General features: G+C 44.0%; 1 protein-coding gene across 1 annotated transcript; it reads right to left on the bottom strand.

The window, feature by feature from the left end:
* Positions 1 to 934: 934 nt before the first annotated feature.
* Positions 935 to 9,039, bottom strand: tnnc2.1 (troponin C2, fast skeletal type, tandem duplicate 1). Its single transcript, XM_004565474.4, has 6 exons — positions 8,883 to 9,039; positions 6,652 to 6,706; positions 6,324 to 6,467; positions 5,981 to 6,095; positions 5,241 to 5,377; positions 935 to 1,388 (listed from the first exon to the last, which is right to left on the bottom strand). The coding sequence occupies exons 1-6, from the start codon at positions 8,883 to 8,885 to the stop codon at positions 1,357 to 1,359; spliced, it is 486 nt and encodes a 161-aa protein (XP_004565531.1). The 5' UTR covers positions 8,886 to 9,039; the 3' UTR covers positions 935 to 1,356.
* Positions 9,040 to 23,019: the final 13,980 nt, after the last annotated feature.

Below are 23,019 nucleotides of genomic sequence, written 5' to 3'. Positions count from 1 at the left end.
AGTGCATGCATGTCAGTGTACTGTTGATTTCTATTTTGCCTTGTAAATACAAAACAGAAAACAACAAGGGGGAGCCAAAGATTAGTGAGTAAGCTTTGGGTTTTGTGGTGATGGAGATTCAATCTGGATGGGAAACTCTAAACCAAGAGGAAAATGCTGTGAGACCAGACCTCTAACCTCTCCTTAGAGGTGCCCTGAATAGCCGGCAGATTTCAGACCATGCTGCTACTTAACTTTCTAAACACAACCAGCTGCTCCTTATATGGTGTGCAGTTCCCAAGGGAGGGACCCAAGGTAAGAGACTAGAAGGGAGGACAGGATACTGAGAAGAGGAGCAGACCTGAAGAGAAGGAGGTGGGAGGTGCTTTTGAGAGGTGGTGATGGTGGGGGCTTGCAGACTATATACTCCAGAGGGAGAGCTGCACGTTGCAGGGGGAGATTTAACTCATCCGCTCTGTGAATGTCCAGCTCAAGCCTTTGATTCTTGGGTTTGCATCTCATGCTTGGGGCTATAATCTGAGGGTTATTGACTTCTGTGCTGGAAGACTACTTCATGAACAGGCTACATGCTTAGGAGAAGACTAAATCGGAAGAGGTTTATTTGAAACAGATATTTTGTCAAATATGAGACTTCTTTTTTGTTTAAAAAGACAAGGAGCATATTAGTTACCATCTATACAACTATAGTTTGCATGGGGGCTAGTTTGAATCTGGGACTGGAGAAGTAAGATTTAGTCAAATCTAGGGAGGCTGTAGAGTGCATGGTGTGTCATCTGAATGATCTCTCTAACTAGGTTCATGTGTCTGAGAATCATGTGGCCATTCAGATAAAGGTAATGTGAAAGTCCCAGAAAGGCCACAAGAGACAAAAATCGAACAATATAAGACATGTTGGACATGCACAGCAGAATTATTTACAAGGATGACCAAAAAGTGGGAGAAGAAGTTGGTTTATTTAGAAAGTAAAGATTAGGGTTGAGAAGATATGCGACGTGCGATAGTGGAGGGCGGGGCCAGCGTGGCGGTGTAGCATTTCTGGAGCAACAGCAGCTGCCAAAGGGGACAGCTGGGTAGTGGGCATAAGGAGGCACCCGGGGAAGAGAGCCTTCGTCTTAAAAGGTTTGGATGGATATTTATAGACATCCTCAACAAGTTCCCAGGTTTCATGTGAGAAGGGGAAACGTGGTGGGTTGCAGTGTTTGTCTTGAATCCATTTTGAAATCTCAGAAAGTTATCCTATACATATTTGTGGACGGGCTCCTAGAATTTAGAGCTTGCTCTGAGCAGATTTCCATCACACACGTGCTTCAGTTTCTCGCTGAGGACGGATCACCAAGGAATGTAGAGCTGGTGTCTTTACTGGACGTTCTCCATCATCTTCAGAAATTCTAGAGACAGAATCAGAGGCCAAATGAGTCAATCGGCCGGCCTGTCAAACCCATCACACAGTGTAGATAAACCCTGTACATGAGAAATGAGATTTTTATATTTATTGTCTGGGGAGCTAGAAACCCTATCCATACGTAAAGGGACTGATCCTTATAAGGTGCTTTTCTACTCTCTGAGAGCACTCAAAGCCCTTTACACAACATACAGCATGCCTCATTCCCCCATTTGTATAAGAACATTTCTTTCTATGCTTATGTACGTTCTACCTAACGTTCACACACATTCTCACTCTAATAGATGTGTTGGAGAGCAAGCTGGGGTTAGTATCTTGTCCAAGGACATTTGGCATGCAGACTGGAGCAGCCAGGGATCAAACCACCAATCTTCTGATTAGTAGATGGTCTACCTCCTGAGCTACAGCCACCCCAATATTTAAAATATATATTTTAAACGAAATGTTTAAAATTAAAATGATACAAATAAGGATCTCGATGACACAGCAAGGTATAAGACAAGAATGAATTAGAATTTTAAATGTTTGGTTGACCCTGCACTCTGACCCCCGATTACTATTACTATTACTATCGGGGGTCAGAGTGTGTTTCTATGCTAGGTATGCTAATTTATTTATGCAATTTCATTTTTCTCATATATATATATATATATATATATATATATATATATATATATATATATATATATATAAGCATGTAGCTAATACACTGAATTAAGAAAAAGTTTCATATTTTATTCATTAACATGTGCGTCGTAGCCTTCATCTGTCACCTGTTACATTACATCATTTCCTCTGGCATTAATGAAGTATTCTGATTCTGTTGCTTTATCATCTTATTTTATTAACTAGCCATGGTTAGCATGGATGTATACACATAACAAGCATGTCTTGAGACCCCCTCAGTGATAGATCTAAATCTAAATGTAACAATATGTACATTTTTTTTTTTTGCTCCACCTCCAGTGCTGCTGGTTTACTCGTGTGCTTCATGTCAAACTGCAATTGAGCCAGAATTACAACTGAAACTGGTTCATTCATATTTTTAATATTCTTAACAATATTAATAATAAACATGATAACATTTGCTGCAAGCTGGACACATTTGAAGCTGTGGTGGAGAGATCACGGAGCAAACTGTCATCCATCATGAGGTCCACCCTCTGCACCAGTTATTGGACAGCTAGCAGAGCACCTTCTCTAACTTGCTAACCTGATTCAGGTCTGCATCACAGATATAAGAAGGCCGTCTCCCAGATAATGTATTATTTTATATTTATAAATGAATTGCATATTAAATTCTTCTTGTTGTTATTGTTATAATTGTATCAATTGCTGTAACAAAAAAAATCTCCCAAACTGAAATAAATACATTTCTTCTTATTATATTTTTTAAAAAGACAGCATTATTAAAAACGCACAAGGAAATGCCGTTAAATTGCCAAACAGCAATCATAATCTAATGCAGACTGGTGCAGATTTAGATTTTTTTTTGTTTTCTAAGCAATTTTGATTGTAGAAGTTGCAAGCCCTTGTTCATGACTACTGTGTGGGTGATGAATTTAGCTAAAACTTAGTGGTTTTGTTAAGGCTTGAACTCAGAGGCATAGCTGTTTTGATGGCAGTGCTGACACAGTGATAGCTGTGTCACCCTCACCCTCGTTGAGTCTAGGTGCCGAACACGTCCTCATGCTTTATTAAAAGTGTTAGTGTCAATATGTTATCTGAAATGGAGAAGATTTTCAGTTGTGAATTGGAGATGGACCCTCTGTCTCTCATACTGGGCCTCCCCAGCCGGCGATTAATATCCAAGAATAATAGGAGATTGTACTGTGTTCTCACCTATGCGGCACGGAAGAATATACTACTCCAATGGATTTATGAAAAAGTACCAACTATTAAAGGTTGGCAAAGAGTAGTGTTGGATCTAGTGCAACTGGAATATCTTACATGTGTACTGCACTCAAAAACAGATCAATTCTTTAAGGTGTGGGAACCATACTTGAACTATGTGGAACCTGATGTTTCTAATATTATGTTACAAGGATTCTCTTGAGTGTTCAAACTGCAACGTAATACTGGGACGACAGGTATTGTACTGTATTGTATCCTCTCTTTAGTCAAAGGAGCTTGCAAAGAAAAGCGTCTGGACTTCTTTAAGTTGCTTGAAGACGTTTCACCTCTCATCCGAGAAGCTTCTTCAGTTCTAAGGTCAAATGGTGGAGAGTCCCAGATATAAACCTAGTGGGAGTAACCCCCCACAGAGGGACAAAAGGACCCCCTGATGATCCTCTAATCGCCTGAGCCAAGGTGTGAAACTGGGTGTGGGTCCCAATCAGCCAGGGTTTCGAGTGAGCTCATTGTGAAACCTGGCCCCGCCTTATCATGCGAATTCCTGAGGTCAGATGGCCCAGGATGTGAGTGGGCGTTAAGGCGTCTGGGAAGGGATCTCAAAACTGGATTATAGATGGCAGAGAGTTGGTGTCGTAAACCCCCGCCTCTGTTCAAAGATGGTCGCTCACAGTGGACATAGATGGCTTCTTTCACTCCTCTTTCAAACCATCTGTCCTCTCTGTCCAAAATGTGAACATTGGCATCCTCGAAAGAGTGTCCTTTATCCTAAGATGCAGATGGACTGCTGAGTCTTGTCCTGTGGAGGTGGCTCTTCTGTGTTGTGCCATGCGCTTGTGAAGTGGCTGTTTGGTCTCTCCAATGTAGAGGTCTGGGCATTCCTCGCTGCACTGTACAGCATACACCACATTGTTAAGTCTGTGTTTTGGCGTTTTGTCTTTCGGGTGAACCAGTTTTTGTCTGAGCGTGTTGCTGGGTCTGAAATGCACCACGATGTCATGCTTGGAGAAAACTCTCCTGAGTTTTTCTGATACACCGGCTACATAGGGGATGACAATGTTGTTGCGTCTGTCCTTCTTATCCTCCCTCGCTGGTGTCTGGTCTTCTTTTCTGTGCCTCTTTGCTGACTTTAAGAACGCCCATTTAGGATAGCCGCACGTTTTGAGTGCTTCCTTTACATGTGTGTGTTCCTTCTTTTTTCCTTCAGGCTTAGAGGGAACATGTTCTGCCCGGTGGTGTAGGGTCCTAATTACTCCAAGTTTGTGTTCCAAAGGGTGATGGGAGTCAAAGAGGAGGTACTGGTCCGTGTGTGTGGGCTTCCGGTAAACTTCGATGTTGAGTTTGCCATTCTCTTCGATGTGCACAGCGCAGTCCAGGAAAGGCAAACAGTTGTCCTTTGTGTCTTCCCTGGTGAACTTGATGTTTTTATCCACAGCGTTAATGTGCGCAGTGAAGGATTCCACTTCTTGTGTCTTGATTTTGACCCAGGTGTCGTCTACATATCTGTACCAGTGGCTGGGTACTCTTCCTTTGAAAGAGCCAAGAGCCAACTACTCAGTTACAGTATCCACTGTAGGACAAACAACTCTGGCTGCCGTTATTTGTAGTGTGAGTAGTCTGTCAGCCTGCTGTTTACCTCAGCTGCCAAAATGTGTCCACATCTATTTGATCTGACGGGAGTCTGATACAAGTCGGGGAGTCAGTGAAGCTCACTTTTGTCCTGGCTCACTTTTGTTGGCGATATCCTGAACTGTTGCTGCGCTGCTGTTTTTGATGCTGTTAGTTGGCGTTAGTCAAACTTTGTTTGAAGTGGTCCGAGTCATTGTTGGACTCGGACTCTTAGCGAATAAACTCTTTTATGAGCTCAGTTTGTTGGAAAATATAATTACACATTAATCAATGTATTTTTATGAGAACAATATTCTTTTTTCTTTTATATAACTGTAATACTGACTGACTGTACCTGTAAATAGAGGCTTAATCTTACCATCAAAATCAATCTTTCCATCTTTGTTTGTGTCAGATTCCCCAAACATCTCATCGATATCTTCCTCTGTCACTGGTTCTCCAGTCATATGAAGAATTTCCCCAAATTCCTCACGATCAACAAAACCATCTCCATTCCTGTAGATTTAAATATATATATATATATATTTATATCAAGTTCAAACTCAATCTCCTTTCTTCCTGCCAATTTACATCGACGCAAAAGCTAAAGTCTGTCCTTTTCTCTTATTCTTGTATCTGTGTTCAAACAATTATGTCTTTGAGCTTTTTTACATCTGACAATACTTTTGAGTTTTTATTTTAATGTAAATGTTGTTTAAGGGCTAAAAAGTCAGGTAAACAGGCTATGGGACTATAGTCAGTCACAACATTAAAGGCTCTGATATCTAAAGTATGACATAAGGTATTTCATTACTGCAATAACTTGTTATTTTCAAATATAAAGATGTGTAAGTTGATACAAATCCCATGAGAAAGACTAAATGGTTTAAAATGGAGCACTGTAACAAAAAATAATTTCCCCCAGGGATCAATAAAGTATTCTGATTCTGATTCTGATTCTGATAAATCTTTGAACACAAAAGTGAGCAACAGGTGCTCATAATTCTCATCTGTCTCTCTAGTTATTTGACACACTAGTTATTTTATCAATTCTAAATTGCTTTTCACATAAATGTTTGAAAACTTTATTAAGTTGTGTGATGACGTTTAGTGTCGTACTTGTCAAAAATACGGAAGCATTCTGAAAGCTCTTCTTCGCTCTTTCCTGCCTGGTCCTCCTTTAACTGTTGGACCATCATGACCAAGAACTCCTCGAAGTCGATGGTACCGCTGCCTGAAGACAGAAAAGATGAATATGGGAAGATTACTGTTTTACATTTACCGGGTAGGAATCAGTTTGAAATGTCTTGTTTACTTATCAAGTGATTATCTCCAGTTCACCAACTGGTCTTAAATTTTTGATGAAGGGATGCACATAATGCTCAGTTCACTCATCACAAGGAATCTCGTGACAACAGCTGGACATAGACTTTTAGACATTTTCATCCAACCATGATCTCACCATCCTCATCGACCTCCTCTATGATGGCATCCAGCTCCTCCCTTGATGGGTTCTGGCCCAACATCCTCATTACAGTGCCCAACTCTTTGGTGCTGATGTCACCGCCTCCATCTGTGTCAAACATGTCGAAGGCAGCCTTGAACTCTGGGTTAGAGAAGGAAAAGTTCAAATTTAGGCTTTTTTTTTTGGTTGCTTTACTGCCTAAGCAAAGCTGAAATCATTAATTTTCATCCACAATACAGACTGTAAAAAGTCTACTTGAAAATCACTGCTGGAACTCAACTTAAGGTTATCACTCATTTCTTCATGTAGAAAAAAAAATACAGACCTGCAATCATCTCCTCAGTCAGGAAGGACCGGGCGTCACTTTGGGCATCAGTGGGCTTTAAAAAGAAAAATGAAAAAAAGGTGGAAATGCATCTGTAGTCAGGCAAGTGGATGCTATAAGTGATATCAAATCATAACTAGAACAAGCTGTAAGGAGTGGCTATTGGGAAGGGGATAAATGAGCTTTTTCCCTTCACTTGTCACAGTGGGAGACCGCCATTATGTCCTGTAATAACATCACAGTGGTGAAAAGCTATATAGTGTTCTCTTTTGTTCACATGTCTAGGACCAACACATTAGCATCACAAAAGGTTTCTTAAGAAATAAACTACTTCTCCCTTCTGAAGTGTATTTAACCCTCCCCCCTCTCTCCCATGTCATTTGCTACAGTTCATGTTCTATAGATTAATGTTCTGTAATATTATTTAGAACATAAGACTAGAGCTGTATGATGACTTTTAAAGGCATCATCAAGTTTTGGTCTTTAAGCATTTTGCTACTTTAAGTTTTCATTTTTATTTGACTGAACACTGAATCACAGTTAGTCTGTATCTCTGCTCATCGCGCTGCTCATTGAAATGAATGGAAATCAGTCCTTCCAAGAAATTCAATGGCATTTAGTAATACATAATAACAAAATAAAGAGCAGAATGATGTCCAGAGTTGGGAAATCAAAGAGAACTGCATATAGTTAAACAATTAGCTGGAGTACAATTTGCGGTAATTGGATAATTGGCCTTCAGCTGCATTCACAGAGCAGATTAATAACTTTTTTTCAGTTTTCGGGGCAGTCAGTAGTTGTAACTGCAAATGGCTTATTAAAAGCAAGAAAAATGACTTCCTATTTCCCCATTTCTGGAGAATGCAAAGTTAAACTTGAAAATTTTAGGCATCAGTTAGCGACCGGCAATGATTGTAGGCATTTACTAACACAACAAGCTGTTGCCTGCTGTTTTAGGAGATATGTGGGCAACTGAATAATTCTGGTCTTACCACTGCACTACCATTATCGTCCAATTAATAATATTTTTATTTTTTTTAAATTTTTTGTTGTTTGCTTGTTTATTTGTACATTTGTTGGGCAAAAAAACATTTTAACATCTTTCAAATCCATGTGACGTGTGAAAACAAGACAGTTATAGCTCACAGTGATGCTCACTACAGTGTAACTATTCTACAGTGTTAATACTGTGAATGGATGTATTTTAAAATCATGAACCAAGCTATTATCAAAACTAACCAAATGCCAAGTGGAAACAAAACAGTGAATAAAAACAAAGCTGAACAAATTTAAAAGCATCTGACCAACATTTCCCAAGAGGAAGAAAATAGTTTAGTTTTTATGCACACTCAGACTTTGTTAAACCATCCACCTTTAAATTTCTCAATTTGTATTCAGAATTTTACTCTAAAGAGATCATAACACTGGTGTGGATTATACAGCATTTCTAAGAGGAATAATTTGAGCCAGATTTGGCTTTTTTAAAGTTTTGTAAATGTGGATTTTTTTAGATTTCAATTAATATTTTAACATAATTGTGATCCTAAGCAGTTTAGTAAACAGAATCTTGCAGAGCTTAGCATAGCAAAGATAAGAAAATAAAACTAAAACTAATTTTTCCTGTTTTCCTTGACAAAATGTTGATAATGTTGCGACATATGGAAGGAAACCCACCCCCTTTCCTTTAAAGCTATTTTTAAGGTGAGACTTGGGAGAGGATTTGACAGGGATTTTCTCAAGGTGAATTTCCTAAATTAGGACACTAAGAAAAGGCAGCTTGTCTTCTCACTTTACTCAGCTGTGTACATCTATCTTTAGTACCACTCCCTCCAATCTAAATATCAATCGTAGCGGGTTTAGTTACAAAGTGATGGAACACAAAAGCAGTGTGAGCCTGTAAGCAAACAGCAACGAGGAGTTACAGCAGTTCACAGCAACAAGTTACTAGTCAGACAAACTAGATTTGTGTGTGTGTTGTCTATCAGGTGTGTGCCCCGCATGACATTTCCAAATATTTAAGGAATTCCAGGATGATTTATAAAATCCAGTTATGATGCAGATGAGGACTTGCTGGATGAGCACAGCCAGTTTGCTTCAGGTATTTATCTCCATCCTGCGTCATCTGCCTTTTCTTCTCATCCCTTGAAAACCAAATCAAATCCTCAGGATGCATCATAAACCTAAATCCTCCTTCTCGTCCTTTACCCCCTCCTCCGTTTTTGGTTTCTTACCATGGTGGCGGACTGTGGAGAACAACACACACCAGTACAAACAACAGACAGCTGGGAAAGAAGGTCTCCTTTCTATGCAGTTCAGGTAACTCTGTGACTTTACTCTACTCCATAAGTACCCTCTCATCCCACCAGCATTTTACTAAAAATGATCAGGATTGGGCCAGAGACCCCCTCCTCGGACAAGAGCCGGCCAATCAAATTTGGTTTTAGTTTGTGCGCCCTTACAATCTCCTGATGGACATCCCCTTGTGTGGCACAGTGTCCAATCCCCCATATTTAGATAACAGACAAGCTCACTGACATTTATTGAAAAAAAAGAAAACACTGTGCAGGCATCAGGCAGCTGAAGGTTATTTTGGCAGAGGATCAACTGGGCATCTCAGTGCAGAACGACACTTGATTTCACATGGACCAGAGCGCGTGCACGCTCGCGCACATCACACACACATACATGCACTCACGGATTAACACCTCCCTGCATGCATAGATTCTCTGTCCCTTCCGCAGTGTCCGTTAACCCATCTATCTGCCCTCCTCCCTGTCCTCAGGGCTGCTGACTTGCCCTTGCACCTATGACATCTGAAACATAAGAGCTGTGCAGAAAGACCTGTCACCTCACACAACTGTTCCCCGTCTTAACAATTTTAGCTAGTGGTTTCTCATTACCTCAACAGAAAAGCAAACCTCTAATTACCATGTCAGTAAAAGGCTTGATCGAGCCAAAGTCAAAGTGAAATTTCCACAGAAACTCATTCAGAATCCCACTGACACTAATAACCAGAAATTAGCAACAGAGGCTACTTGACAGTACATCTACACACAGTGAAGGAAACAATTCTTTTAAGTTTGCTCGCTTGTAAGAAATGAATAGTTTCAAGTATTTATGGTAGTTGAGAGGCAGAATATCTGCCAAAAAAACACACTGAAGCGTTGACATAAGTCATAAATTGATTTGCTTGTCAATGAGTGAAATAAGTACAGGGTGGGCCATTTATATGGATACACCGTAATAACATGGGAATGGTTGGTGATATTAAAGTCCTGTTTGTGGCACATTAGTATATGTGAGGGGGCAAACTCCTCAAGATGGGCGGTGACCATGGTGGCCATTTAGAAGTCGGCCATCTTGGATACAACTTTTGTTTTTTCAATAGGAAGAGGGCCTATTTCATGAGTTATCTACAAGTTTCTGACCACTTATAAAATGTGTTCAATGTGCTGCCCATTGTGTTGGATTGTCATTGAAATCTGCTGCAATGACCCGGTTACTGCATTCACCAGATATCAACACGATTTCGATCCGCTCCTCACGTGTTAACCTCTTCGACATGTCAATGGCTGTGAACACAGAGAAACGTGTAAATAACTTGTGAAAGAATAAAGTTACGTTGAAACCAAGCACACCTTTGTTTTTCTTGTGACATTACCAATAAGTTTGATGTGTCACATGGCCCTCTTCCTATTGAAAAAACAAAAGTTGTATCCAAGATGGCCGACTTCTAAATCGCCACCATGGTCACCACGCATCTTGAGGAGTTTGCCCCCTCACATATACTAATGTGCCACAAACTGGACTTTAATATCACCAACCATTCCCATGTTATTACGGTGTATCCATATAAATGGCCCACCCTGTATTTTAGTATGAGTGGAGAATGCCTTTTTTGGCAAGCACAGCTGTCAGATGTTTCTTGTACTTGGTCACCAGGTCTGCACACATCTCAGGAGGGTTTATGACTCACTCTGTTTTTACAGAAACTCTCTAAACTCACCTTTTGGTTTCTTGGCTGCTACTTGATAACTTGAAGCTTCAGCTCTATTAACTAACTAGGCCCTCTCCGTGAATCGCTACCTTATCGTGGTGGAGCGGTTTGTGTGTTCCAGGGATCCCAGGGGCTATGTTGTCTGGGGGCTTTAGCCCCCTGGTAGGGTCTCCCATGGCAAATTGGCCCTGGGTGAGGGACCAGACAAAGAGCGATTCAGAAGACCCTTATGAAGAGAACATCGAGGGAACAGTTTACCCTGCCCGGGATAGGGTGACTGGGGCCCCGCCCTGGAGCCAGGACCTGGGAGGGAGCGTCTGGTGGCTGGGCCTTAGTCCATGGGGCCCGGCCGGGCACAGCCCGAAGAGGAGACATGGGCCCATCCTCCCGCAGGCCCACCACCCACAGGAGGCGCCATAGGGGTCGGGTGCATTGTGTGCCGGGTGGCGGCCAGGAGCGGAGGCCCTGGCGGACTGATCCCCGGCTGCCAAGACTGGCAATAGGGATATGAAATGTCACCTCTCTGGTGGGGAAGGAGCCTGAGTTAGTGCGTGAGGTTGAGAGGTACCGGCTAGATATAGTCGGGCTCACCTCTACGCATGGCTTGGGCTCTGGGACCAGTCTCCTGGAGAGGGGCTGGACTCCGTCTCAGTCTGGAGTTGCCCCTGGTGAGAGGCGGCGGGCTGGGGTGGGTATTCTGTTTTCTTTTTTTTTTCTTTTTTTCTCTTTTCTTCAGATTCAATCTGAGCCATTCAAATTCAAATTGAACTTATTCAAATTCAATTTCTGATGGCACGGATTTCTGCCCATAGTACACCTACTTACTGGTTGTGTCGCATCAGTCTGTGTCTCTGAGTTAACTTGTGTTTCTCCTACAGCTCCGGACCGCTAAAAATGCGCGTGCTCTTTGTGAGCTCGTTCCCAGCTCGTAACCAGCGCGTTCTGCCGTCAAGGGCGATCATTGGTGAAATGTGATCATGTGACTGATGCAAGCCAGATCCTTTTATTTAGCAAAACTGTGATTAATAGTTAAATATTTTTTTTTTTCTTTTTTTTTTTCTTTTTTTCCTTTTTTTTTTGCCTGTCCCGTTTGGCTCTTTTGCCATCAGAATTGTTGTCTAAAGGCAAAGAAAGATGCCCAACGGATTTACTTTACCAAATTGACCATCCCAGCCTTGCCGTAATGGTCCATTTGATTCACCTTTTATTGTTTATTTTATTTTCACTTACTGAATACGGGACAGACTTGACTGGGGAAAGAAGGGGAGAAAGAAAGAGGGAAAGAGAAACAGCTGAGAAAAGGGACGGGGGAGAAGGGCAAAAAACAAAAACCAACAGAATGAGCAGAAAAAATAAATAAATAAATAAATAAATAAAATGCATATATCAATTAGAGATGGCACGATACCACTTTTTTATGTCCGATACCGATACCAATATCATAAATTTGGATATCTGCCGATACCGATATGAATCCGATATAGTGTTTTTTAATCAACAAAACTGTTTTTTAAATATCTTGCTGCATTTTGTATAAGTTCATACTCAAGTTTAAAACAACAACTACACTAAAGCTATTCTGTTATACCTGTATGCAAAAAAAATATTTCATAGTTCAGCAATACTGATCAATCTAATAAACTTAAACCTACACCATCCTCCCTATTCTGGTATTTTAAAGAGTACTTAGCATAAATATTAAGCAACCTAACTAATAGGGTTCCAACTCCCAGCAACAACAAAAATAAATAAATAAAAAATAGGGAACCACCCCTCACGCTCCACCTCATGATGCTTAATCGACGTAATCAACCTTAATTTGATGCAGTGTGAAAAAAAAATGCACAGAAATCAATTATTTTTCAAGAAATATTAAATAGATTCAACATCTTTCTTCAACAAAATTGCAGACTGCACAGATGGTACCTTCCCAAAGGAAAAAGTACTATAGCTTACTAGGGTATATATATTAGACTTTATAGTCACTATATACAGTAATTGACTTCTATTCATTTTACATCAAATTAAAACTTTGGGTGTCAGATAATTATTTATTAAAAGCTAGACATTTTAAATGAGAATAAGAAAGAAAAGTATGTCTTTGTGCCCCCTTTTCCCTGTTAATGTCCTATCGGCCCCCCTGGCTAAACTTTGCTAGATCTGCCCCTGCACAGTTACCAGCATCAGCTACGTAGAAAAAGATCCTGGAGTAGAAAGTAATATTAAATACATTCTAACAATAGCTGATCAAGCTTAAACGTGCTGCTGTTGTTCAGCCGCTGGTTTCCTCTTTCTGGTGCAAAGTGGGCCAAAAGCAAACTAGAGACACGGACTCGCGACAGAAAAGCCGATCAGCTGATCGTTAAGCAGTTTCATGATTGAAGTAGCAGCAGGAGAGGCAGTCGCTTGTTAAGCTTAACGCAGGAATGCTTTACAAACATTCAGAGATGGACTTACACACTTGCTTTACTTCTCTCGGGATAACTTTGTCGGAGATGAAATGCCGGGTTGCTAGCGAAGCTCCAAATGCTATCCAGACCACGGACAGGTCCCGCATGCCACAGCCGCTCTATCACGTGATGCATACTGCTCCGACGTGCTAACGTTCTGAGGTGAGTTACGGCGTGTTGCAAGTTTTGTGAGGTGCTTTCGTGATATTTAATGGATCGGATTACATTTTTTATTTTTCTCCGATATCCGATCCAGTAATTTAGGTCAGTATCGGACCGATACCGATACGTAATATCGGATCGGTCCATCTCTAATATCAATCACCTGGATCACCTGCTGAGAAAGAAAAAAGAAAACAAGCAGAAGAGAACAAGAGTAATAGAATAAACAACATCACAATGATATATGGGAATATGACAGTAAATACTAAATATTAAACATTATTGTGCAGCACATAAGATCAACAGAACACAGTGTGCTTTGAGGTAGGAGCCAAAAAGGGTGTAGTTTGTGGGTGTGATCACCCGTGTGTACACCTGTGAGCATGGACGCGCTTGGTTTTTTTTTTTTTTTTTTTTTTAAAGGTTCCTTCATGTAATGATCTGCTAGAGGGTGTGGGGGGGCCACAGCCCCGTCCTCCAGGGCATGAAGCAGGTATGGAGGAGATCAAAACTCCAGACATCCAGAGGCCCCCAGAACACAAGAGACCAAGGAAGACCAACAGAGGGGCAGCCGCGCCACTGTCCCAGAAAGAGCTGAGGAGAGTCCCAGATGAGGGCTCACTCAGCAGCCGCGGAGCAGAAGCCAGGGGGAGTTGCAGTGACGCGCCCGTGTCACCTCTCTGGTGGGGAAGGAGCCTGAGTTAGTGCGTGAGGTTGAGAGGTACCGGCTAGATATAGTCGGGCTCACCTCTAAGCATGGCTTGGGCTCTGGAACCAGTCTCCTGGAGAGGGGCTGGACTCTGTCTCAGTCCGGAGTTGCCCCTGGTGAGAGGCGGCGGGCTGGGGTGGGTATCCTAATATCCCCTCGGCTTGCTGCCGGTACGTTAGGGTTTTTCCCGGTGAATGAGAGGGTTTGTTCCCCGCGCCTTAGGGTCCTGACTGTCATCTACGCTTATGCGCCGAGTGGCAGTTCAGAGTACCCAGCCTTCTTAGAGTGGTGGGGGGGGGGGCTGGAAGGTGCTCCACCTGGAGACTCTGTTGTCCTGCTGGGAGACTTCAATGCTCACGTGGGTAACGACAGCAAGACCTGGAGGGGCATGATTGGGAGGAACGGCCTCTCTGATCTACATCCCACCCCAAGCGGACACAGGTATGGCTTTGTCCGAATTACATGATGTGCTGAGCTTGCTTCAAAACAAGGACCCGAGCGCAGCCCTCATTGTAGCAGGAGACTTTAACAAAGCGAACCTCAGACAAGTCATGCCAAACTTTTACCAGCATGTCTCGTGTCCAACGAGAGGGGATCGGATTTTGGATCACTGCTACACGCCATACAAGCAGGGCTACAAAGCTGTCTCACACCCGGCTTTTGGGAAGTCTGACCACAACGCCATCTTCCTCATTCCCCAGTATAAACAAAGCATACGGAGGGAAGACGTGACCACGAAGGAAGTAAAACGGTGGACTGCCCAATCAGAAGCTACGCTACAGGACGCACTCAACGTCGTAGACTGGGACATGTTCAGAGCATGCGCAGTCGAAATCAACGAGTTTACGGAAGTAGCAGTATGCTTCGTCAATATGCTAGCGGAGGAGATTATCCCCACTGCGAGAGTCACCACATTCCCAAACCAGAAACCGTGGATGGACAGATCGATCCGCACTGCAGTAAACGCCAGGACCGCCTCCTACAACGCGGGTCTCGCCACTGGCGATATGAGCGCCTACAAAGCGGCCTCATACGGCGTGCGGCGCGCGGTGAGAGATGCCAAACGCAGGTACCGGGAACGTGTGGAGTCCCGCTTCCACCAGGGCGACACACGGAGTATGTGGCACGGACTACGCACCATTACGGACTACAAAGCCAGGGACACTGCGCCGATCAACGCCGACTCTGCATTCACCAACGAGCTGAATCGGTTCTACGCCCGTTTCGAGGTTAGCCAGGCGGCTAATGCTATCTACCGCCTGACTACCGAGGACAGTGACGTCATCAGCGAGAGACCGGTGACCAGCATCGCGGAGCATGACGTCCGAGCGGCACTGAGGAGAGTGAACACAAGGAAAGCGGCGGGGCCAGACAGCATCACCGGCCGTCTGCTGCGCTGCTGTGCTGACCAGCTAGCAGGTGTGTTCACTTACATCTTCAACGAGTCCCTGGCGAAGTCTGTGGTCCCCACATGCTTCAAAAGATCCACCATCATCCCTGTGCCCAAGAACAGCAAACCCTCATCCCTGAACGATTACCGGCCAGTTGCACTGACCTCGGTAGTAATGAAGGTGTTTGAGAGGCTGCTGAAGAACATCATCTCCTCCTCCATCCCAGACACCACAGATCCGCTGCAGTTCGCCTACAGATCCAACAGATCCACAGAGGATGCCATCGCCCACATCCTACACACCACTCTCAGCCACGTGGACAAGAAACAGGGTAACTATGTGCGAATGCTGTTTGTTGATTACAGTTCAGCGTTTAACACAATAGTGCCCTGCAGACTGTTCACAAAGCTGAGGGATCTGGGACTTAACAGCCGTCTGTGTGCATGGGTGTTGGACTTCCTCACTGGCAGAACTCAGGTGGTGAGGGTGGGCAGGTGCTTCTCCAACAGCATCACCATCAACACAGGAGCACCTCAGGGATGTGTCCTCTCGCCACTGCTCTACTCCCTCTACACTTCAGACTGTGTGGCCACCCATGGCTCCAACACCATTGTGAAGTTTGCTGACGACACAGTGGTGTTGGGTGCCATCTCCAACAACGATGAGGCGGCCTACATGGATTAAGTGAAGAATCTGGCATCGTGGTGCCAGGACAACCACCTCCAGCTGAACGTCAGCAAGACCAAGGAGCTGGTGGTGGACTTCAGAAGGGGTCAGCACAGAGACTACAAGCCCATTATCATCAATGGAGCTCCAGTGGAGAGGGTGCAGTCCTTCAAGTATCTTGGTGTCCACATCTCCTCAGACCTGACATGGGCTGCCCACATTCAGGTCCAGACCAAAAAGGCTAGGCAGCGCCTGCACCACCTACGACAACTGAGGAAGTTCAGGGTCTCTCCAAAGATCCTCAGGATTTTCTATACAGGCGCTGTGGAGAGCATCCTCACACAGAACATGACATCATGGTTCGGGAACAGCTGTGTGAAGGACCAAAAAGCTCTCCAGAGAGTGATCCGTACAGCAGAACGCTGCTGCAGGATTGCTCTCCCCCCGCTTCAGGACACCTACACCAGGAGATGCCGGACTAGAGCAGCGCAGATACTGAAGGACCCGTCCCATCCTGGCAACAAACTGTTCCAACTTCTGTAATCTGGTAGAAGGTTCCGCATCTTCCGGGCAAGGACAGAGAGACTCAAGAGGAGCTTCTATCCCCAAGCCATCCGTGCCCTAAACACACACACCCGCCCGCTCACATCATCTATAATTGACTGAGACAGGACTCTCTTCCAGACACTAAACCAAGGCACAATGTACATTTCAATTCCTTTAATTTTAAATATGTTTATATTGTCTATCCTGTAAAATAGTCAGATATCTATTCATATTAATGTACAGAATTCACCTGCTTGCTGCTACTACTGCACATTCACCCAGTGTATATATATATATATATATATATATATATATATATATATATATATATATATATATATATATATATATATATATGTATAATGTTCTTCCTCTACACCCCCCCCCCCCCCCCCAATTTTTGCACATGTCGAGGAGCGTGTCAGGCTACATTTCACTGTGTGTTATACTTGATCTGAACCCGAGCGGTGTTTTGTTATTGGACTTCTGTGCAAATCACAGTTTGGCCATAACAAGCACCTTGTTCGAACATAAGAGTGTCCATAAGTGCACGTGGCACCAGTACGCTCTAGGCCGCAGGTCGATGATCGATTTTGTAATCGTATCACCAGACCTGCGGCCATATGTTCTGGACACTCGGGTAAACAGAGGGGCTGAGCTGTCAACTGATCACCACCTGGTGGTGAGTTGGATTCAACGCACACCTCCGGCAGAGCTTCAACAGCATTCCGAGGGAGACTGGGGACATTGAGTCCGAATGGACCATGTTCAGCGTCTCCATTGCCGAAGCTGCTGCTTTGAGCTGCGGCCGCAAGGTGGTTGGTGCCTGCCGTGGTGGTAATCTCCGAACCAAATGGTGGACACCAGAGGTGAAGGGAGCCACCAGGCTGAAGAAGGAGTCCTATCGGGCTTGGTTAGCCTGTGGGACTCCGGAGGCAGCCGACAGGTATCGACAGGCCAAGCGGAATGTGGCTCAGGCAGTGGCTGAAGCCCGGTGTGGGAGGAGTTCGGAGAGGCCATGGAAAAAGACTTTTGGACTGCCTCAAAGAGATTCTGGCAAACCGTCAGGCGTCTCAGGAGGGGAAAGCGGTGCTTTACCTGCATTGTGTATAGTGCTGGCTGACGTTGACTGAGAAAATTGTCAGACGGTGGAAGGAATACTTCGAGGACCTCCTTAATCCCACTGACACGTCTTCCGAGGAGGAAGCAGAGTCTGGGCATGATGGGAATGACCCGCCAATTTCCGGGGGCGAGGTCACTGAGGCAGTTAAACAACTCCTTGGTGACAGAGCCCCTGGTGTTGATGAGGTCCGTCCCGAGTTCCTGAAGGCTCTGGATTTTGTAGGGCTGTCCTGGTTGACACGCCTCTACAATGTTGCGTGGAGATCAGGGGCAGTACCCTTGGACTGGCAGACCGGGGTGGTGGTCCCCATTTTTAAGAAGGGAGACCGGAGGGTGTGTTCCAACTACAAGGGGATCACACTCCTCAGCCTCCCTGGGAAAGTCTATGCCAGGGTGCTGGAAAGGAGAGTTCGTCCGCTAGTTGAGGAACATACAGGAGGAACAATGCGGTTTTCGTCCTGGTCGCGGAACACTGGACAAGCTCCTTATCCTCTCCAGGATACTTGAGGGTGCATGGGAGTTTGCCCAACCAATCTACATGTGTTTTATGGACTTGGAGAAGGCATTCGACCGTGTCCCTCGGGGTGTCCTGTGGGAGGTGTTGCGGGAGTATGGGGTGTCTGGCCCATTGCTACGGGCCATTCAATCCCTATACAACCGTTGCAAGAGCTTGGTTCGCATTGCCGGCAATAAGTTGGACTCATTCCCGGTGGGTGATGGGCTCCGCCAGGGCTGCCCTTTGTCACTGGTTCTGTTCATAATTTTTATGGACAGGATTTCTAGGCGCAGCCAAGTGGCGGAGGGCTTTCACTTTGGTGGTCTCAGAATCTCATCTCTGCTTTTTGCGGATGATGTCGTTCTGTTGGCTTCATCGGGTGAGCGCCTCCAGCTCGCACTGGAACGGTTCGCAGCCGAGTGTGAAGCAGCGGGAATGAGGATCAGCACCTCCAAATCTGAGACCATGGTTCTCAGCCGGAAAAGGGTGGAGTGCCCACTCCGGGTCGGGGATGAGTTCCTGCCCCAAGCGGAGGAGTTCAAGTATCTTGGGGTCTTGTTCGCGAGTGATGGGAGAAGGGAGCCGGAGTTCGACAGACGGATTGGGGCTGCAGCTGCAGTAATGCAGACGCTGCACTGGTCCGTCGTGGTGAAGAGGGAGCTGAGTGTAAAAGCGAAGCTCTCAATTTACCGGTCGATCTACGTCCCTACCCTCACCTATGGTCACGAGCTGTGGGTAGTGACCGAAAGAATGAGATCGTGGATACAAGCGGCAGAAATGAGATTCCTCCGAAGGGTGGCTGGCCTCTCCCTTAGAGATAGGGTGAGAAGTTCGGGCATCTGGGAGGGGCTCAGCGTAGAGCCGCTGCTGCTCCACATCAAAAGGAGCCAGCTGAGGTGGTTTGGGCATCTGACAAGGATGCCTCCTGGGCGCCTCCTGGGTGAGGTGTTCCGGGCATGTCCCACCGGGAGGAGGCCCCGGGGCAGACCCAGGACACGCTGGAGAGATTATATCTCTCAGCTGGCCTGGGAACGCCTTGGTGTTCCCCCGGCTAAGCTGGAGGAGGTGGCTGGGGAGAGGGAGGTCTGGGCCTCTCTGCTTAGGCTGCTGCCCCCGTGACCCGGCCTCGGATAAAGCGGATGAAGATGATGGATGGATGGACTAGCTAGGCCACTCATGTGTTTCTTCTTTAGCCACTCATTTGTTGCCTCTGCAGTATTTTGCCTGCCTCAGTGTAGTCAAAGCCATCTTGTGCCAAACAGCCCCAAAGCATGTTTCCACCTCTGTGCTTGACTCTGGGGACGGTGTTCTTTGGGTCACTTTCAGGACTCCTCAGTGGACTGAAGTGGATACCAAAGAGCTCAGTTTTGGTTTAATTTGACCACAGCACTTTCTCCCAGCTTGCTCTGAATCCTTTAGATATTCAATGGGAAACTTCAAACGGGCCTCTAGCTTTGGTTTCTTGAACAGATGCTGCAAGATTTCAGTCCATTACAGCATAGTGTGTTACAAATGGCGTTTTTGGTGACTGTGGTTTGTACTGTCTTCAGATCATAAACAAGTTTCTGCAGTATACTTTTGAGCTAATCGATCACATTTCCCCTAATCATCCTAACTCTGTGAGGCAAGATCTTCCATGGAGTTCCAGCCTAAGAGGGAATGACGGTCATTTCTTTTATTTCTGAATAATCACACGAACACTTTTATCGCTTTTGTTTTGTACTTACTTTTTGTGTTTTTAGTTTTTCTCTGCTCCCTTGTTCTTTACTAGGCTACCTGTCTACACACAAACACACAGGCAGACAAACATCTTACTTGTCTGATAGATACAGTGCAATATAAAAGCACATCCACATGTTTCCGTTCCACTTCAGACAATTAAGTCAGCTGTTGGAAACAGATGAGTCAGTCCAATGGGCAGTAAGGCGCTGTCACTTTTTTCACATGCAATCTATTTATGCCTGAAAGAACGGAGAGAACCATGTGATTAGTGTGGAAACAAGAGCAGCGCTAGTTGCTGATCAACATTTCTTATCTGGAGATAAAGTATTTATTCATTTGATACAAAGTAATAATAATTTCTAAAAGGTTCACCAAAAAAATGAAAAAATGAAAAAATGAGGAGTCTAAAAATATGACCAATGTGTAAATTCATTAAACTCAAGTCTACTTTTAGCCTTTCAGCGCTGTTGATCTACCATCACTAAACACTTTTCTCATGAATTTAAACTCCAGGTACTCGTCATGATCAATACGATTCAAAACACTTGAAAGGCAACAAAGAAAATGCTCAATTTAAGACTTCAGCAATGAATTAGCCTATGTTAAGATTTTTTTTATTTGCATATATGTGCAGTTACTACTTCACTGTTTCAAGTTAAACATCTTACCTCAAAAGATTCATTCAGACTATTGATAATAGCAAATTAATGCTAGTTTGAGTCTGCTCGTAGGGTGACCGCATCCAACAAACTAAATGCTGGGCAAAGGAAGTGTTTGTATGAAATGATGTGGGACACACAACTAACGCTGAGACATTCTTATATATCTAAAAAAAAAAAAAAAAATAAGCACATCAACACACAAGTTACACAGGTTGAAGCCGCTGCTTGTGTCATTTAAAAATGTATCCTATTTTATTTGGAGGTATACTTGCATATTCCCCTTTTCTATATATAAAAACAAAACAAAAAGCATCCATCCTCCACAGTGGCCTCCGTCCCAAAGCTGAAGAGTCATTTGTCTAAAGAAGAAGAGTCATATCTTCTAGAAACCTTAATCGCGGACTAGCTCAGTTCTCTGTAACGCTATAATAGATATGCTGAATGCATAGAAAACCTATTGGAATACAAAGAAAAGAGTCCATTTATCTCCGATTTCACAGTTTTTACAGCAAATATGAAGCTCTACATCTCTACAGTTTGTTCAGTTCCATGGATTTATTTGAATTACAGCTACATTGCATGCAGAAAGATGATTCCACATGCAGCTGAGTGTAGGGATAGTGACACTAATCTCGAGGAGAACCTGGGCGGCTGATATTCAGCGACGGGTTTATGAAAAGTGTGCCACTGTCTCCACAGCTTCACCACTGTGGTGTGGAGGCAGCATTATCCTGGCTGCCTCAATCATGTGTTTACACAACATAAAAAAAATTAAAAAAAAACAAAGACTCATTTTTTTACTTCTTCAAACACACAGGTTTGATGTGTCAGTATCAAACCTAAAGATAAAATTAGTGGCAAACAACCTTCATGAGCTGTATGTTCCTGACACTTTCTGTGCTATTAATTTCCACCCTCCCTTACTATGATTTGGCACATAATCTTTTATCTTGTTCAGAAACTGATCTTGACTGTGGATGATTTAATTACTGGTGATTTATTGCTGGAAGTTGACATTCACACTTATAATGAAAAAAAGGTTAAATGAAGATCTAGTCAGCGTTTATCTGGAGATTTCTCCAGTCTGACAGATTATGGCATTTAAAAATCATAGAAAAAGGATTTTGAGTATATTAGCATGCTAAAATTGCCATTCACTTCAAACAATGCTGTGCACGTGCATGTCAAAGGTGCAAGCTGCTGCATACATAGCCTTGGATAAAAACCTGCCTGAATACAGTCAGGGAAAAAAAATCCAGCTGCGCTGATCACACTGTGCACCTTTTCTTCTTAATCCTTCTCCTGTAGATAACACTTTATCACCCTCCTACTGTTCTCCATGTTATGATCCTCACCACCTCCTGTTTCCATCTTAAGCTCTTCTCACTCCTCTCAGTCATCACCCCTTGTCTCCCCCAGAGGGCCATCGTGCAAGTTCAGCTTCCATGCTCTCCAGCTTATGTCACCAGTGTTATTAGAGTGCCTGTTTGGTGCCTGACTGACAGCACCAGCTGAGGCTGACTTCCCAGAAGCAAACTTCCCTTGCTTGGGTGAGAAAAAAAAAAAGCATGGCTCAGTTTGAAGACTTTGGTTTGATAACAGACCAAGAGAAACAAAAAAGCTGTGTTGTTTTCAGCTCTTTTTCTCGTTCTGTCTTCTTTTCTTTCTCTTTCCATGATCTCTTCTTCTATAACTCCTTCTATTCCTGGACATTCTCCATGGAGCAGCTGAGTCCTCTGGACAAACACACCCTAAATAAGGCTTGAGGTATGCCATCACTCGTCCACGTTTAGCCTCCACCATCTTGATCCTTCACTCCTTCTTTTGCTACCCTTCTTTCTGCTCCTTTTCCCTCCTCAAGCTAAAGACTGCTCTCCAGTCTTTAGCTCAACTAAATGTTTCAGTAAACTAGCTGTACAGTTCATGCAGACTTATTAAACTAAAAATCTGCTGGGAGACTCCATCGTGTAATTGCGTGCTGTTTCAATCCCAGGAGGAGAAACAAATCCCTTTCTGCTGTAAAAATCTTCCAAAGCAAACATGCAGCAAACAGTTGTGATGTGTGAGTGTCAGATTCCAGCTACACATAAGGTTTGCTCACGATAGAGCAATAAAGCTACAATCACAGCACTCGGTGGCTGCTGGGGTTTTGTCCAGACCTTTGAGAAATTTTTAAAATGACAACAAGGTAAAAGAGATTTTGTCCTTCTTGTAGAGAACAACATCATGTCATAGCTGCCTCCAGCTGATGCTAAATAATGCAGCCAGACCACCTTATACTGAATACTGATCTGCCACAACATTAAAGACTTTGTCAGGTGTGACAAAGACCAAAGGTGCACATTTACTCCTAAAGCACTCCCTGATGGCACAACACAGCAGTTGGCACAACCACAGCACAAAAACTGCTCAGGCTTTGCTCAAGGAATATGTAAAAGAGAGCAC

Source organism: Maylandia zebra, linkage group LG20 (assembly GCF_041146795.1).
Source record: "Maylandia zebra isolate NMK-2024a linkage group LG20, Mzebra_GT3a, whole genome shotgun sequence".
Lineage (NCBI taxonomy): Eukaryota > Metazoa > Chordata > Actinopteri > Cichliformes > Cichlidae > Maylandia > Maylandia zebra.
This window is presented reverse-complemented; position numbering and strand designations above follow the sequence as displayed.

Coding starts and splice junctions, on each gene's coding strand:
- tnnc2.1 (XM_004565474.4), bottom strand. Junction 6,096..6,323: donor AGAGGAGGTCGATGAGGATG/GTGAGATCATGG, acceptor TTCTGTCTTCAG/GCAGCGGTACCATCGACTTC. Junction 5,378..5,980: donor TGCTTCCGTATTTTTGACAA/GTACGACACTAA, acceptor TTAAATCTACAG/GAATGGAGATGGTTTTGTTG.